Source organism: Oryza glaberrima, chromosome 7, assembly GCF_000147395.1.
Source record: "Oryza glaberrima chromosome 7, OglaRS2, whole genome shotgun sequence".
Classification (NCBI taxonomy): Eukaryota; Viridiplantae; Streptophyta; class Magnoliopsida; order Poales; family Poaceae; genus Oryza; species Oryza glaberrima.
The window spans coordinates 17,320,536-17,339,396 of record NC_068332.1 but is presented as its reverse complement, the minus strand read 5'-3'; the positions used below and the strand labels follow the sequence as shown (position 1 = coordinate 17,339,396).

At 42.8% G+C, this 18,861-nt stretch overlaps 2 protein-coding genes across 2 annotated transcripts; both read left to right on the top strand.

Moving 5' to 3' along the window:
- The first annotated feature begins 1,056 nt into the window (after positions 1-1,056).
- On the top strand, positions 1,057-3,404 carry LOC127778540 (anthocyanidin 3-O-glucosyltransferase 2-like). The gene has a single exon (XM_052305160.1). It carries the CDS (start codon positions 1,291-1,293, stop codon positions 2,746-2,748), a length of 1,458 nt encoding a protein of 485 aa, XP_052161120.1. The 5' UTR covers positions 1,057-1,290; the 3' UTR covers positions 2,749-3,404.
- A 5,707-nt stretch (positions 3,405-9,111) lies between these two features.
- Positions 9,112-10,742, top strand: LOC127778713 (anthocyanidin 3-O-glucosyltransferase 2-like). Its single transcript, XM_052305335.1, has one exon. It carries the CDS (start codon positions 9,142-9,144, stop codon positions 10,588-10,590), a length of 1,449 nt encoding a protein of 482 aa, XP_052161295.1. The 5' UTR covers positions 9,112-9,141; the 3' UTR covers positions 10,591-10,742.
- The last annotated feature ends 8,119 nt before the right edge of the window (positions 10,743-18,861 follow it).

Here is an 18,861-nt window from a genome sequence, read left to right as displayed (position 1 = left end):
AATGTAAGACTTTCTAGCATTGTCCACATACATATAGATGTTAATGAATCCAAACACATATATATATCTAGATTCATTAATATCTAAATGAATGTGGAAAATGTTAGAAAGTCTTACATTGTGAAACGGAGGAAGTACGTACTTTTGATCTTGAATTTTAACCTGTAGATAAACAAATAACCAAATGTTTCTTATATATGTGGAAAATATAATTACTATATATATTTTTCATAAAAAACTTTTATAGATACATTTTTAGTATTTTTTGGAAGATAATTCTAATAGTTTCTTCTATAAATATAAGACTAGAACCCGTAATCAAACATGTAGTATGTCCGTTGAAGAATTTTGCAAGCATAAAATTGAAAGAAAGAAAGGTACGTTTTTTTGTTAGTACAACTGCTACTCCCACCGTCCCATTTTAAATACAGTTGTGGGTTTTCCTATTTAATGTTTGACTGTCTATTTTATTTGAAAAATTTATAAATTATTTTTAAAAATAAGTCATCCATAAAGTATTATTCATATTTTATCATCTAATAACAATAAAAATACTAATTATAAAAAAATTAAAAAAGATTGGCGGTCAAATGTTGAACACAAGAACACACAACTACACTTAGGCCTGTTTTTCCCAAAAAACATCACATCGAATCTTTAGACACATGTATAAAGCATTAAATATAGATTAAAAAAAACTAATTGCACAGTTATGGGGGAAATCGCGAGATGAATCTTTTGAGGCTAATTAGTCCATGATTAGCCATAAGTGTTACAGTAACCGACATGTGCTAATGACGAATTAATTAGGCTCAAAAGATTCGTCTCGCGGTTTTCAGGCGAGTTATGAAATTAGTTTTTTTATTCGTGTCAAAAACCCTTTCCTACATCCAGTCAAATATCCAATGTGACATAAAAAAATTTCTTTTCGTGAACTAAACAGGCCCTTAAAATGAGATGGGGGAGTAGTTGGTAGGAGTAGTTGCCAAACGTGGTTCTAGCTAGTATCTACTCCCAGTCTCCTTCTATACATATTCGTGTACCCTCTGCTTCAAATTTTACGTGGTACTAGTTGAAAATTACATGCTCAGACAAAAACAAACCAGAAACGATTTATTCACATACATAGCTCGAAATGTTCAAATTTTGAATGAAGCAAGTAGTTGTTTCTCGATATTTTTCCCCCTTGACTGTCCAGAAGTTGCTTACATATAAAAGCACAAGAACACATTCTGATTCATACAAAGCAGCCGCACAGCGTGCAGCAGAAGCATCGTTCGAATCCAACCGATGGCGAAGCCGACGGTGGTGTTGCTGCCCGTGTGGGGCGCCGGCCACTTCATGCCCATGATCGAGGCCGGCAAGCGGCTGCTCCGCGGCAGCGGCGGCGCGCTGTCGGTCACCGTGCTCCTCATGCCGGCGCCGACGCCGGAGGCGGCGGTCGACATCGCGGCCCAGGTGAAGCGCGAGGAGGCCTCCGGCGCCGACGACATCAGCTTCCGGCACCTCCCCGCCGTCGACATGCCGACCGTCCACACCGGCATCGAGGAGTGGGTCTCCCTCATACTGCGGAGCCACGGGCCCCACGTGAGGGCCGCCATCGCCGGGCTCGATTGCCCCGTGGCCGCGCTCGTCACCGACATCTTCTGCACGCCGGCGCTCGACGTGGCCGCCGAGCTCGGCGTGCCGTCCTACGTGTACTTCACCTCCGGCGCCGTCATGCTGGAGCTGCTGCTGTACTCGCCGGTGCTCGACGAGGAGGTGCCCGGCGAATTCTCGGAGATGGATGGCGCGCTGAACATTCCCGGGCTGCCGCCGGTGCCGCCGTCCGTGCTCCCGGCGACGATGCTTCACAAGAAGAAGATGTCGACCTACAGGTGGTTCCTCGAAACCGGGAGGTGCTACATGAAGGCCACCGGCTTCATCGTCAACACGGCGGCGGAGCTCGAGCAGAGCGTCATCGACGCCATCGCCGACGGCCGGTGCACGCGCGGGGTGCCCGCGCCGACGGTGTACGCGATCGGCCCGGTGATCGCGCTCACCCCGCCGCCGGAGCAGCCGCACGAGTGCGTGCGGTGGCTGGACGCGCAGCCCCCGGCGTCCGTGCTGCTTGTCTGCTTCGGCAGCAAGGGCCTCCTGCCGCCGCCCAAGGTGCGGGAGATAGCCGCCGCGCTGGAGCGGAGCGAGCACCGCTTCCTGTGGGTGCTGCGCGGCCCGCCCAAGGACAGCCGGCCGGGGCAACGGGTGCCCACGGACGCCATGCTCGACGAGCTCCTCCCCGAGGGGTTCTTGGACAAGACCAAGGGGAGGGGGCTCGTGTGGCCGACGCGGGCGCCGCAGAAGGACATCCTCGCCCACGCCGCCGTGGGCGGGTTCGTGACGCACTGCGGGTGGAACTCCATCCTCGAGAGCCTCTGGTTCGGCGTGCCGATGCTGCCATGGCCGCTCGACAACGAGCAGCACGCGAACGCGTTCCTGCTGGTGTCCGTCCTGGGCGTCGCCGTGCCGCTGCGGCTGGACCGGGAGCGGGACAACTTCGTGGAGGCGGCGGAGCTGGAGCGCGCGGTGAGCACCCTGCTGGGCGGCGGGGACGGCGAGGCGGGGAGGAAGGCGAGGGAGAAGGCCGTGGCCGTGAAGGCGGCGTGCCGGAAGGCCGTCGAGAAGGGCGGGTCGTCTGACGCCGCGTTCCAGAGGCTCACCGAGGAAATCCGGCGAGGTGCCGTTAATGTCCCGAAGAAGCGAAACTGAAAGGACTGAAAATCCGTCGACTGACGACTGTGCAGTGCAGAGCTGGCCAAAATCGAAACGCCCATGCGGCTTTGCGTGACTGCGTCTACACGTCTACACGTCGACATGTGTACGTTTTAAAATGCACGGGTTAGAGATTCTATCTATCGACTATACGTGTACGTCTGTACTGGCGTTTAATATGTGCGTATATGCATATTTGTTCATTGTTCAATAATAAATCTTTCAAAACAAGCAGATTCTAACCCGTGCACTTTTATGGCCGTGCTAGTAATTTGTTAATATGTTCTGCTTGGCGGTAGGGTGGATATCGAGCTATCTCTGGATCAGCTTTGCTCGGTATCCTAACGAGCTAGAAGCCCACACTACTATAAAATTGATTTTTCTGGAAGAGACATCCCGCCTACAAAAAATCGTTACCCCGCGGTCGGTTTAAGAGCTGCATGCTGGGAGAGATGGGAATCTCCACCATGGCGCCATTATGAGGTTATATGGGTCAAGGTGGGGAGAGCTTGGGTGTAGTCTTGCAGACTTGTAGTGTATGGCTATGGTTCTGTTTAGGTCCTGTTTATTTCAGCTTAAGATTATTGTGATCTAGATTATTAAAAAAATCATATTACTCTAAGTTGTATTATAATAAGCTGACATACAATAAACTGCGAGCTGTTTATTTCTCTGTATTATTGGAGGCATACAAGGGTAGTGTGTCTTTAGTCACCCAATAATCTGAAAAAAGCTCCTCCAAAGGAGATTATTAGATTATACCAATCTGGCTTATAGATTATAATAATCTAATTGTTTGTTTCAGCTTACTCCTAATAATTTAATAATGTCATTCGGATATATCAGTATTACATGGTAGGGAGTGAGTAAATTTTTAAAATGCTACTCACAATTTAAATTGTTTTTTAAAATATAAGTCCAATTTAATTGTGATATACAATCATATAGTTTATAATTTTAATTTATTAATATTTTTATGGATGTTTCGATGAGATGCGCTATTTAGAATAAAACTTAAAATAACATATATGTTTACAACTTAAAACATATGGTTAACATGAACTTTTTAGTTTTTCATCCAATCTAAGTATATAAGAAGGAAAAAGAAAAGTACGTAGAGGGGATATGTACGTACATCGGACGTACGGATGTACCGGTCCATGGGGACATGGCAACGTGGGATTTTTCTGAGATAGATTGATTTGGTTTTTTAAATAAAGATCTAATGGTTAAAAATAATGGGTCCACCAGATTAAATGAAAACCGATGGTTGGATGTTAACACGCCACGTGGTGATTTAGGAGCGTTTATAGGAGCGCCACGTGACGGTTTGAGAGCGTTTATAGGAAATTTAATAGAGTTAGTATATAATAGATAAGGATTGAATTTGATTTTACAGGGTTCTGGAGAGAACATGTGACAACAATTGGAATACTTCAAACTAGCTAGGATTAACGCTTCCTCTGTGTTTGGCGCTGGCGTGGCCACCAGCGCGTGTCGACGCGTCAGCGAAGCGCTAGATGGCGGTTAGTTTTTGTGAGCTCTCCTGCGTCCGTGTACTCACTGGCGATTTTGCAAAAACGTCCTTGATTTACCTGATAATTTGTTATAGGTCCTTAGTTCTAACTTTTGCGTCCTTACCTAGAGGACCTCTGTAGAAAACAATATTCTATACGAAGAAGCGAAAAATTGGAAAATCGAACCGTGCTCTGAAAACTAGAAGATTAAGAGTGTTTTTGCAAAACAAAAACAACCCTAACCCCCTTCCTCGAACCCTAGCCGCCACCATTCATTTGCCTCCTCTCCTTCTCTCGCTCCGCTCTATCTCCTGCCTAAGCAATGGCCGCCACCGCGTGCCGCCCCCCTCATTCTCTTCTTCCCGCAAGTGATGACCTCCCCCGCGCACTCTCTGCTACCGTGCCTGCCGCCGCCCAGCACGCGGGCCATTGCCGTCGCCATCCTCTCGCTTCCGCCGCTGCATCCGCCAACGAGGAGGCCGGGACCGCCGGATCCGGTGACTTCGGCCTCTTCGCTGGCAGATCTGGCCACTCTAAGGCGAGGGGAAGCCGGCAGCCGCCCTCTACGCCCGGTACCGCCCCTCTCTCCCTCTCCTCTCCATCCTCTTCATTTCCGGATCGGTGGACGCCGGCGATTAGGCGGCCTAGGGTTCATGGTCAACAACATTGGTTGATCCAGTGGCTGCTTTCCCGATCGCTCCCCTCTCTCCTGTGGCAGCGGCAGTCACGATTCGCGAGATTCCTCATCCCGCACAGTGCGCTGATGATCCCTCTTCGCCTCCTTCCACCAATCCGCGGCAATGGCACAATCGCTGTCATCTTCACGTGCTCTTCCTCCGTTGCAATTTGAGACAGAGAGGAATTGCAATCCCTGACCTGGAGCTCTTTTGGCCATAGATGAGAGGATGAAAGAAAGAGATGAAGGGGGATGAATAGAGCAATTGCAATCTTCTACCCTCTTGCTTTTCCCATGCCTCTTGCTGTTTGTGGCTGCAATGGTGAGCACTGAATCTGGTGTTGACAGTCCTTAAATCATAATATCTAACCGCCAATATCTGCATATAATGAAATAAAATATGGTATCTGTCGACGGAGGATATCTGTAGACCGGATAAATAGGGTATTGGAGTACGTTGGTACAAGGTTCTACACGATACGACATCATAACGTATAAAAGATAAGGATTATACTGGTTTAGGCCCCTCGTGAAGTAATAGCTCTAATCCAGTTTATATGGGATTGATATGGAAAACCATAGAATACAAAGAGAACAGATGGATCCGACAATACCGGCGAGATCCTTGTCGAGATGATTCAACGAGATCTCCCGGCAGCTTTGGCTGGCGTCCTCTGGTTTCATAGAATATGGTGGGTGTGCTGGCGCTATGATTCGATGATCATGAACTCCTCAAGGAGTATGCCTTTATACTGTGAATTGCCTTAGTCTTCAAGTAGAACCCGGAGACAACAAACCCTCCACGATATAGAATTATCCCTATCTTTTCCGAGTAGGATTCTGATAGTTACTAGCCTGTAAGGGTATTTTCCGTAATATTTTATATATTTCCTTATCGCATACGGAAACAAATCATAAGATATGGGGTATACCAATCCAGTATACTTGGTTAATCGTAGGATAGGATGTATGTCTCATCCGTAACCCTGACAGTATCCAACTTAGTGGTAGAGATTATTACTAATCAATTTCACTAATGTTGATGAAATATGTGTATGCGGGTATTTTAAGGAGAAAACACACCCATCATGCGAGGAAACACACCTCCGACCAATTAGGCGCGAGTACATGGATGGAAGGACCCATAAGTCAGGTGAAATTGTCATGAAATGAGTTATAACTGTCTTAACCGTAATCAGGACCCACTATATCAGGAGTTCAGGACCCACTATATTATAGAACTTGCTCCAATGCAAAGACCTCGGGCTCCACAGGCACGGACCATATGAAGGGGAGAAAAACATGACAACCCAACTAACGATACGGATGGACGATCCTCGGTTCCTCACCACACATCCTACCTAACAAACTCGAGGGAAAGAAAAAGTAGTACAGTACTAGTTCAATAACAACTGTTTTTTTTTTCAATAACTCACTCTCTGTAAAAACACACTACAGAGTTTTGAATAATTTGTAGCTGACCTCGCATGTACAGTAAAGAACAGAGCACACTGCAAATAGTGTATGTGATGGTAAGATCGTGGATGCATGCACGTGCATGTGGACTTCAAGAGGATTTCAATGAGATTGAGATTAGCAATGCGTCGTTGGTATCTATCTATTTGAATGTGTGTTAGGGATGAATTCGTAGGGGTGTAAGTATGGTGTCGCGTGTGTTAATCAGTGGCTGTCTCTGATTATTAGTTGGGGTAACAGTAATTTTGATATTTTATACTTTCTCCGTCTCATAATATAAGGGATTTTGAGTTTTTGTTTTTAGTGTTTGACCACTCGTCTTATTAAAAAAATTTATGTAAATATAAAAAATGAAAAGTTGTGTTTAAAGTATTTTGGATAATAAAGTAAGTAAAAAAAAATAATTTTAAAATTTTTTGAATAAGACGAGTGGTCAAATAGTACATGTAAAAACTCAAAATATTATAGGACGGAGGGAGTACCTTTAACGATGTTGAAGGTCTTGAAGGAAAGAAATCGAAGTCTTCCAAACTGTGTTTGTCTTATCTCTTATAGCAAAAGTAAAGAAAGAGGTAAAACCGTGAACAGTTGAGCTTCAGCAGAAGCAAGTAAATCACATTTTGCAATTGCTTAGGTAGTTTTCGGAAACGCTATATTTGTGTGACCACAAATTTGTATTTTGTTTGGTAGTTAGATTTTTTTGACCGTTGATGCTGCTTTAAAATCTGTGTTTCTTTACACGCAAACCCAATCAGGATACTATTAGTTGTTATCGGGTGAGAGTTTGCATACCAATAAAGGTGTGAATGGGCTTGTTTTCGGACTTACAATGTAAAGAAATGTTGAATATTTTTCATGAATAATATGACAGGTAGGCCCCTATTTTTTCTTTTATATTACTCTTTTATGCCGGTTCATAAAAAAAAGCATTGTAGACATTTATCATGTTCAACAAATTTATGCTGACAAAACTAATTGCACAAAGGGACTATCGTCGTATTTTTTATAAAAAAATAGTCAACATGTATCAAAAATACATACTCCCTCCGTCTCCTAATATAAGATATTTGACATTTTGCTTGAACTGTTTGACCACTCTTCTTATTCAAAAAATTTGTACAAATATAAAAAACGAAAAGTTGTGCTTAAAGTACTTTGAATAATAAAGTAAGTAAAAAATAATAATAATTCAAATTTTTTTAATAAGACGAATGGTTAAACAGTGCAAGCAAAATGTCAAAATCCCTTATATTAGGAGACAGAGGGAGTATGTAATTTTAGTGTATTTACACTGTAAGTTCTAAAATTATATAGGTAAGTTGATATAAGTAATGAACATTTAAATAAAAACATATGTAATTTAGTGCGAAAATGCTTAAAGCCGGTCGTCCGGCGCAGGGGGAGCCGGATCGGGCGCTTCCCCCGCGCGCCCCTCCCCCCACGTGCGCACCTGCTGGGCCCACCCACTTCTCTATCCCCTTTTTCCACAAAAGATGTTTCATCTAGTGTACTTACAATGTTTCACTATTTATAGATCTAATGTTGCAGTGAATTAAAATACTCTTTTGCAATAAAAAACCCACATATTTTGGGAACTCTGGAATTTGGTTTATTTTTTGTTCCACCAAAAATGTTTCACCTAATGTACTCACAATGTTTCACTATGTATAGATCTAATGTTACAGTGAACGAAACATTCCATTGCAACAAAAAACCACATATTTTGAAAACCCCCTATTAAGGGAATTTGGTTTATTTTTTGTTCCACCGAAAAATGTTTCACCTAGTATACTTACAATGTTTCACTATGTATAGATCTAAGGTTGCAGTTAACTGAAACATTCTTTCGTTATTTGCTGAAATATTGTTTTTATATAAGGTGAAACAACACCCGATTTAAACGAGTGAAACATTTTCGATCTACTTAGTGAAACAATTCCGATATACCTAATGAAACATCGTGTAACATTTAAAAATAATGAGTAAATAATTCAATAATAAGCTAAAATATTTTTTCGTCGGAATATATTTATGTGTGGTCTTGTTTTGAAGATTTAATTGCAACGAATTTAATGGTGCAATCGGATCATGATTTGGATAAGTAATTTAAGAGAAAAATCAGTTTAAAGTAGTTTTACACGTAAATCGGACGCTGACGTCAGCGCCCGATTTTAACCTCCTCCCATCGGGCGCACGAGTGGGAGTCACGTCCAATTTAGTGGGGTTGTGTGTGCACGTGATGTGAGTGTCACGAGGTCAAATCCACGTACAAATTCAATAAAATTACACTCCCTCCTCCTAACCCACCTCTCTCATTTTCCGTGCGCACGCTTCTCAAACTATTAAACGGTGTGTTTTTTAAAAAAAATTCCATACGAAAGTTGCTTTAAAAATCACATTGATCTTTTTTTTTTAAAAAAATAACTAATACTTAATTAATCACGTGTTAAAAGGCCGCTCCATTTTACGTGCAGGAGGGATGGATTGCCATCCTCAACTGCCGAACACACCCTAAGAGTAAGTTTAATAGTATAGTCAACTACTAGCTTCAATTTATTTATAGGCAATTTAATAGCTCGTTAATACAATAGTTACGTAGCAAAACCATTGCAGCAAACTACGCCTCAGCTAACTTTCTATAATTGGCTCAGCCCTAATCTACAACTCCTCAGCTAACTTTCTATAATTCGCACAGTAGCAGGACAGTCGCCGCCTCCATCAATGGCGAAGCCGACGGTGGTGCTGCTGCCCGTGTGGGGCGCCGGCCACTTCATGCCCATGATCGAGGCCGGCAAGCGGCTGCTCCGCGGCAGCGGCGGCGCGCTGTCGGTCACCGTGCTCCTCATGCCGGCGCCGACGCCGGATGCGGCGGTCGACATCGCGGCCCAGGTGAAGCGCGAGGAGGCCTCCGGCGCCGACGACATCAGCTTCCGGCACCTCCCCGCCGTCGACATGCCGACCGGCCACACCGGCGTCGAGGAGTGGATCTCCCGCATACTGCGGAGCCACGCGCCCAACGTGAGGGCCGCCATCGCCGGGCTCGACTGCCCCGTGGCCGCGCTCGTCACCGACATCTTCTGCACGCCGGCGCTCGAGGTGTCCCGGGAGCTCGGCGTGCCGGGCTACGTGTACTTCCCCTGCAGCGCGTCGATGCTGGCGCTGCTGCTGCGCTCGCCGGGGCTCGACGAGGAGGTGGCCGTCGAGTTCGAGGAGATGGACGGCGCGATCCGCATCCCCGGGCTGCCGCCGGTGCCGCCGTCCGCGCTCCCGTCGACGATGCTGGACAGGAAGAAGTCGACGTACGACTGGTTCGTCGCCACCGGCAGGGGCTACATGAACGCCACCGGCGTCATCGTCAACACGGCGGCCGAGCTCGAGCAGAGCGTCCTCGCCGCCATCGCCGACGGCCGGTGCACGCGCGGGGTCCCCGCGCCGACGGTGTACCCGATCGGCCCGGTGCTCTCCTTCCCCCCGCCGCCGGAGGAGCAGCCGCACGAGTGCGTGCGGTGGCTCGACGCGCAGCCCCCGGCGTCCGTGCTCTTCCTCTGCTTCGGCAGCAAGGGGCTCCTGCCGCCGCCCAAGGTGCGGGAGATAGCCGCCGCGCTGGAACGCAGCGGCGGCCACCGCTTCCTGTGGGTGCTGCGCGGCCCGCCCAAGGACAGCCGGCATGGGCAGCGGGTGCCCACGGACGCCATGCTCGACGAGCTCCTCCCCGAGGGGTTCTTGGAGAGGACCAAGGGGAGGGGGCTCGTGTGGCCGACGCGGGCGCCGCAGAAGGAGATCCTCGCGCACGCCGCCGTGGGCGGGTTCGTGACCCACTGCGGGTGGAACTCCATCCTGGAGAGCCTCTGGTTCGGCGTGCCGGTGCTGCCATGGCCGCTCGACGCCGAGCAGCACTTCAACGCGTTCACCCTGGTCGCCCACCTGGGCGTCGCCGTGCCGCTCGGCATGGACAGGAGGCGGGACAACTTCGTGGAGGCGGCGGAGCTGGAGCGCGCGGTGAGGTCGCTGATGGACGACGCGTCGGAGGAGGGGAGGAAGGCGAGGGCGAAGGCGGCGGAGACGAGGGCCGTTTGCCGGAAGGCCGTGGAGGAGGGCGGGTCGTCGTCCACGGCGTTCCAGAGGCTCACCGACGATATCGTCCGAAGGGGTGCCGTTCAAATCCGTTAAGTTTGCTGGTTTCACCGCAGATTATGTGCGCGCGCAATGAGTCCTCTTTACTCAATCCATTCGATGTCTCATGTTGTGAACTTGTGATTCCTGTTGGTTGATCCGTTTGGTATGGTGTCGAATAAAATAAAGGGGAAATAATTCTAACGTTCTTTCTAACGGGAATTAGACATAAGAACTAGAAGGTGGTTTGATAGGTTAACAACCAACTTAAATCTTATCGGTTTAGCACGCGTCACTACTACAGATCCGGGCTTCAGTGACGAGTCATCTGTGACGGGTCAACGCAACTCGTCAAAGATGAGTCATCTCTAACGGGCCGAAAAAATATCCTCTTCAATATATGGCTACCAGGGAGGACCCGTCACAGATGTGAGGTCGTCTGTGACGGCTTGCACTTATAACCTGTCACAGATCGTCTGTGACGGGTCACAACCATGACTCGTCACAGATAACATGTGTGACGGGTGTAGTATTATGAACCATTACAAAAGAGACCACTTATCTCTGACAGGTTTTTAACTAACACACGTCACAGATAACGTTATCTCTGACGGGTGGTAGTTATGACCCGTCAGTGACGAGTGAAAATTCAAATTTTTAAATTTTGCAAAAAAACCTCGGATTAAAGACATGTCCTATATAAAAGTTGTAGCTCTCGATGATATCCACAACTTTATAACTAACAACATTTCTATTAGAGATCGTTTACATCCCCGAACATGCATTACAAGTGATCAGATCTACTTTTAAAAACAAAATTTTGAGTTTCTTTTTCAAATAACATGGATGGATACATGCCCCATATCAAAGTCATAGAACTCAACCAGATCTACAACATTATAATTGAAAATATTTTCATTTCACAAAGTTTACATGTTCAAAATACATGTTATAAAGTAAGATATATTTTGAAAAATGAAATTTTGAATGCTTCAAACAACATCGGATGAAGATATTTTCTATGTAAAAGTTATAAAACACGATGAGATCTATAACTATTTAGTTGATAATATTTTCATTTGAAGTCATTTAGGGTGTTAAATATACGTTAAATGATTCAGACAAGCATAGACAAAATAATAACATTGGGTGAGTAATCAATATGTGCTGAGTAGGTGAGTTGGTAAGGGAGCTCTATAAGGAGGTTGAGGTCTTGAGTACAAATCTCACGTGTAGCATGCAAGTTATATTGTGTGAAAAATTGTGAATTTGTAGGTAGTGATGTGTAACCATGTATAGGAAGGCTAGTAAAATTCAAAATATTTTTTTGAGGTTTTTTTGTTGCGTTTAAAATTCAAAAATTGTATTTCTTGCTTTGTCGGTCGTAAGTTACAACCCGTCAGAGATGAGTCATCAGTGACGGTCAGATAGTTACGACACGTCACTGATGACTCATCTGTGACGGGTGACAAGTTTTAACCCGTCAGAGATGACTTATATACCGGTCAGAGATGGGTTATCTGTGACGGGTGTTTCACCCGTCACAGGTGATTTTGTCATCAGTGACCACTAATCACTGACCAAGACCAAACCCGTCAAAGGTGAGGGTTTGGGCCCGTCAAAGATGACCTGGTCCGGCGTAGTGCGTGTCGCCATAAGCCCCAAACCTTACGTATGACCGATCGATCTTGCGCTGGGTTCGTAGTGTTAAACCTAAACCGACGACCTAGCTGCTGCTTGTACCGTGCATCAAGAAGAAAAGAGAAAATCTATAGAACAGCATGCCGTTCAAATGGGATAGACATTAGATCAATATCCCACACCTCATCTTGACTCGTTTATTCAACGTCGTCCACCACCCACCGCGCGCAAGCTACTCCCTCCGTCCTCTGTCCCCCTCTCTGCGCCCACGACCACTAGCCGCTGGCCATCGGGAGTCATTTTCTCGCCGCATCGACCGCAACGCCATCTGAGCCGGCCATCGATGATGTCCCCAGCAAGCCGACATGCGGGCAACAATGGCAGAGCCTGCATGCGGCTAGATGTCCACAGGAAGAAGGAATAATATGAGGATATGGCTTTTCTAGTAGTTTGTCGTCTGCATCTACTCACAAATCTCATCTCTTTTTTTTTGTTCTTGTTTTTGCTGTTGCTTCGATTTCATACTAAGGAATCAACAGATGGATGAGGATACAGTGTGTTGGAGAGAGGAAGAAGATGACTTGTTTGGTACAAAATGATACCTCTGGGTACCTGGCTTTGATACTTTTTTTTTGTACCAAGCCTAATACGCAACTACTGGTCTTGATACCTCGTGGATACCAGACCAGGTAGGTTGGTACCAACCTTAGTACCATGGGTATCAGGTCTGATACCCCAAATACCGAATCTAATATTCTAAGTATCAGATCTGATACCTATGGTACCAAACTGATACCTTGGGTATCAACCCGATCTAGTGCCTCAGATATCAAGTACCGATACCAGACTAGGTACCACCAACCATAGTCCCGTGGGTACCAGGTCTGATACCTCAAGTATCGAATCTAATATCCCTATCGGATCTGATACCTATGGTACTAGACTGATACCTTGGGTATCAACCCGATCTAGTAGTCTGGTACCATAGGTATCAGATCCGTTACAGGTACCAACCAGATCTGGTACCTCAGGTATCAAGATACGGGTACCAACCAGATCTGGTACCTCAGGTATCAAGTACCGGATCCGATACCATAGGTATCAGATCTGATACGGGTACCAGCCAGATCTGGAACCTCAGGTATCAAGTATCGGATCTGATATGGGTACCAACCAGATCTGGTACCTCAGGTATCAAGTATCGGATCTGATACCTGAAAGTTGTGTGGGGACTCAATGCGAGCGCATGGATGCGTGGGGGAGCGCAACGGACACGTGAAGGGCATGGGAGAGCGATGCGTATGTGTGGGAGGAACAGATACAGACGTGTGGGGACACATGCGCATGGTTGATGGGGCAACAACTCGTCATTAACTCATTATAATCTATCCCGTTACACGGGATATCGTGCTCTAGCAGTTCTCAGAAGAAAAATGACAGATTAGGGAAGAGAAAATCAAGATCAATCAATGGCTTCACAAAATGATCAGTGTATAGATCAATTTCGCAATTAGTATTTAGTAACAGAGGTGACCATGTTAGGTTAAGATTAAGTCTATGCAATTAGATTACAGCAGATACATCACCTACAAGCTACTACAACATTGAACTTTAACTTTAGATTTGATTTATTAACTGTGGATTGTATGGGATTACAAAACACCTAGGGATGTGAATGGTATTGTAATGCCATGATAATTTGCAAAATAAATTATACGAATCAGTTTTTGCTATATATGTGTGTTGACATATCTATCTATTATATTATTAAAACAGCCTTGAAAGGAGGCACCACGTTCGCTGTGGGGGCTAGAAATTCCCACATTAATCGAAGAAAAAGAAAATCAGAGTTCACCTAGAAATACAATTTAAAAATAGCTGAATTTCGGAATTAAAAATAAGCAATATAGAAAGAAGAGTCCATATAAAAACTCAATACGAGATTAATCAAAATTCGGAATAAAAATAAAATAAAATATAAAATTAGAAAAGAAAATGAGAGTCCAAGTAGGAATACAATTTAAAAATAACTGAAATTCAGAATTAAAAATAAAGAATATTGAAAGATGAGTCCATATAAGAACCCAATACGAGATTAATTAATATTCGGAATAAAAATGAAATAAAATCCGAAATTACCAAAAAAAGAAAATAAAAGAAAAAAGAGTTTAAGTAGAAATAAAATTTAAAATTAACTGAAATTTGGAATTAAAAGTAAGCAATATTGAAAGAAGAATTCATATAAGAACTCAATACGAGATTAATTAAAATTCGGAATAAAAAATAAAATAATATCCAAAATTAGAAAAATAAAAGAGATTTCAAGTAGGAATACATTTTTGAAACAATTGAAATTGAAAATAAAAAATAAAAATATTAAAAGGACACAATACGATATTAATTAAAATATGAAAAAAAAATAAATTCTGAAATTAGAAAAAGAAAAAGAAGATTTCAATAAGGAGTACAATTTATAAATAACTAAAATTGGTTATAAAAAATAAAGAATATTGAAAGAAAAGACCATCTAAAACACATGACGAGATAAAGTAAGTAACAGGCCTATAAAGGAGTAGAGTTGTGGCGGTTGATACGACATATAAAAACTGTTAATAAAACACCAAATAGAATCCTAATAACGATTAAAAGGAGAGACGACAAACAGGCCGTGAAGCAAATGGGCAAGACAAATGGGCAAGACAGTTGCCGGGACTTTAGAAAATAAAAAAAATAAACCACACTGATAATCATATTCGATTTTTAAAATCTAAATAACAATAAAGAGAAGCAGCGGGCGGGGTGTATAGGAATCTAGTTGCAGAGCCGCCGACGGTTGGCGGGACTTCTAGAAAATAAAAAATGAATTCCAAAGATAGTTATGTTCAATTTTTAGATTCACAATGACAATAAAGAGTAGGCGGCGGACGGGTCGTAAAGGAGCATAGTGGCCTCGTTTGACGGGACTTCTAAAAATTATAAAAAAATGAAACCCAACAAGACAATAAACTCTGAAAACTAGATGGTCCAATTTTTAAAGGTTCAGAACTTCTAAAAAGTAAAACCAATAATAATCATGTTCGATTTTAAAATCTCAATAACAATAAAGAAGGGAGGCAACGGGCAAGCCATATAGGAGCACAATGGCAAAGTCGCTGACGGTTTGGCGGGACTTCTAGAAAGTAAAAAAATAAACCGAATAATAATAATTATGTTTGATTTTTAAAATCCCAATGACAATAAGGAGAAGAGAGAGTGGACGGGCCGTAGAGGAGTATAATGGCAGCGTTTGACGGGACTTCTAGAAATTATAAAAGCAAAACCCAACGAGACAATAAACTCAAAAAACTATAAGATCTAATTTTTAAAGATTCAAAGGAGAATGAATAGAAATAGTGGTAGATCGAGCAAGCAAATAAAGAAGGATATGACAAAAGTAAGGGGTATTAACTGGTGTGACTTTTAAAAATGATATAATTAGAAACACAGGGATGATAATGTTTGGTCTTTGAAGGAGATGACATAAGTAAGGGGTATTAACTGGTGTGACTTTTAAAAATGATATAATTAGAAACACGGGGATGATAATGTTTGGTCTTTTAAAATCTTAAGACAATGAGATAGCTAATTAATAAATTTTAAGTAAAATCATACTAAAAAATATATGAGTTTGTTTGGGTGCTAGTCGCGCAATTGCGCGGGTCACCCAGCTAGTTTTCTTCTAAAGTCAAATTTTTTAATCACTACTAGAAAAAAATACCCGTGCATTGCAACGTGTGAATGATATTTTAATCTTATTATTTTTATACGATTTAGTTAGGATAAAATTTACTGTGGGAATTCGCTTGGATTTTTTTTAAGAAAATCATGAGCTGTAATTAGGAGTTCAACTTTCATCTCAAGTTAGCATACAAGTTTTTCTAAAGAAATTTCTTATACGACTTCTTTTGTATTTCCAAAAGCAAACGAACTTAAAATCCGACTCATACACATATCTATATTTCCAAAGGGAACGAACTTAAAAACCGACTCAAATACGGATGACGTAGCAAATACCGGCAAAAACATCTTCAATTTTTATAATAGTAGAGATATGATTATCAATTTGGGAAGGAGTTAATATTTCTTTTGGCACCAAGACCAAGGAGTAATCAATTCATTCACAATGTGACAAAATTAATAAACATGTGACCAATAAGTAATAAAATGGTTTCCTGGGTTCCGATCAACAACTTAACTTAGCGCATATATAGTGACTACAAAGGATCGCGCTCCTCTTACGTAAAGTCAGAGGGACGTGGGTCACTGATGTGTGGGCCTAACCTTTGTGGGTCGCACATGTCAGTGACAAAGTTCCTCTGACTTTACGTCAGAGGAGACTCATCCGACTACAAATTGGTTCTAGACTTTTGGAAAAACCAAAAAATAGAATAAGTCTTAGACTTTTGAAATGAGGAAGTATTTGTTTTTCATAAGTTTGAATTCCTTCTAAGATCTTATTCGTTTTGGAGGAATTTCATAACATAGGAATTTAGGAATAGGAAAGGTTGAGAAATAGGAAAGCATGCACACTCTAAATTCATAGGAAATTTTTAAGAGGTTTAAGTGGATAATTTTTTTCTATATTTTATATCTACAACTTTTACGAAAGAAAATTTTTCTTTGGTTTCCCTATAACTACATTCATATGAATCAAATAGCACTCGTAGAAATTAATTCCTAGTAATCCAAATCCTTTGGTTTTCTTCCTAACCGAGCAAGTCCAAAATATTGCAGTCCCAAATGTTACATTTATGAGACCTTTTACAGTGATTGGAAGGTACCCAAGGTACCTCTCCTCAACTTAAACATCCACACGTTGATTCTCAAAGAGTAGATTAGGAATTGGATTAACATAAACATGGGCAGTTTAGTAATTTTTCTTTAGCCATCGTGATTAACCGTTCTTTATTTTTTGGTTATATCTTCCTGCACGCCTGCACACATACCCCTATATGATGGATGACTCCAATTTCAAAACTAGAATTTATACGTCCATCCATCTCTATTGTCTTTAGAAAGTAATCCATACAAAGAGACAGAGACACATCGATCAATTTTTCATTTAGAAGTCTTCACAATCACCTGCAAATCTCATATAGATATATGGAAAGACGCGCAAATCAATTACCTAGTTCTAATCATCAATTATGTGCTCTTCAATTAGCATGTAGCTATACGATCTGCAAACACTAATCAAGTCCTAGGCGTGTGCATTGGCACCAACGTACTGAAGACGTTATTATCTCTCCGCGCTCTGGCCACCGGAGCAGCAGAAATGCAGAATATATAGTATCCCGTTCAGTTCTTCCTTTTTTTATGAAATATAGAAACCAAATTACATATCTAACATTTTCCAAGTAAGGGCATCCACAATGTAGTGAAAAAGTAGGTATTATGGATTAAAATATTCTTGCTACTAGGTAAGATACATTGTGGAAGTAGTAAATAGCTACTACCAAGTCAGAGCAAGCTTAAGAGCAAGTTCAATAGTATAGCCCACTACTAGCTCCAATTCATCTATAGCCAATCTAATAGCCAATTCATACAATAGTTGCTTACTATACTATTAATATACGGTCACACCTGTCATACACACATTGCGTCTTGGAGTCCGTGCTGCAGCTGGCTACAAATCTGTAGCATGCTGGTCTTCTCTCTCATCGTTTATCTCATTAAAATATGTTTATAGCTGGCTAATAGCCTGCTATTGTACGTGCTCTAATAATATAGTCAACTACTAACTCCAATTCATCTATAGTCAATCTAATAGCTCATTCATACAATAGTTACATACTACATTATTAATACCTGGTCCCACCTGTCATACACACACTGCGTCTTGGAGTCCGTGCTACAGCTGGCTACAAATCTGTAGCCTGCTGCCATTCTCTCTCCTCATTTATCTCCTTAAAATATGTTTGCAGCTGGCTTATAGCCTGCTATTGTACCTGCTCTCATAAGCTTACTACCAGGTTATAACACTTTGTGGTGGGTCCTACCTATTTTTTAATTGTGGCATGGCTCATGTTTGGGGTATTTTTTTCAGATGGGTCCCACCTTATTACCCACATATGACTCCATTCTTACTTGCACATCCAAGACACCTAGGCCCTGTTTAGTTACATGGGCTAATGTTTAGCCCTCACCTTTTAGCCTCAAATTAGCCCTCAAGGATCCAAACAGGTGGGCTAATTTTGAACTGATATGAATTAGCCCCCCTCAAAACATTAGCCCCTCCAAGAGGTGTTAATGGAGCTAATTTTATATGGGGACCATCAAAAAGTAGCTCTCTCTCCTTCTCTCCCCTCTCTTTCTACTCTCTCTACCTTTTAGCCTTGAATTAGTCCATGGATCCAAATATATCACCTAAGCTAATGTTTAGCCTACCAATTTATGAATAAACATTAGCTCTCAAAATTAACCCTAAGCTAATCTTTCAAACAGGACCCTAGTACTACCATCAGGGCATAGGGCCATGGGCACGGAATTAATCTAGCGCGATCAATGGACCCTTTGGTTCCATAATTACTAGTACTCCTAGATTGCAGAGTAGATAGGTGCCTCTTCGGTAACCTGCTACAATTAAATACAAAGGCTTAATTCTTTCTCCATTTCTTGAACCGAACTACTCCAGTCTATATATATGGC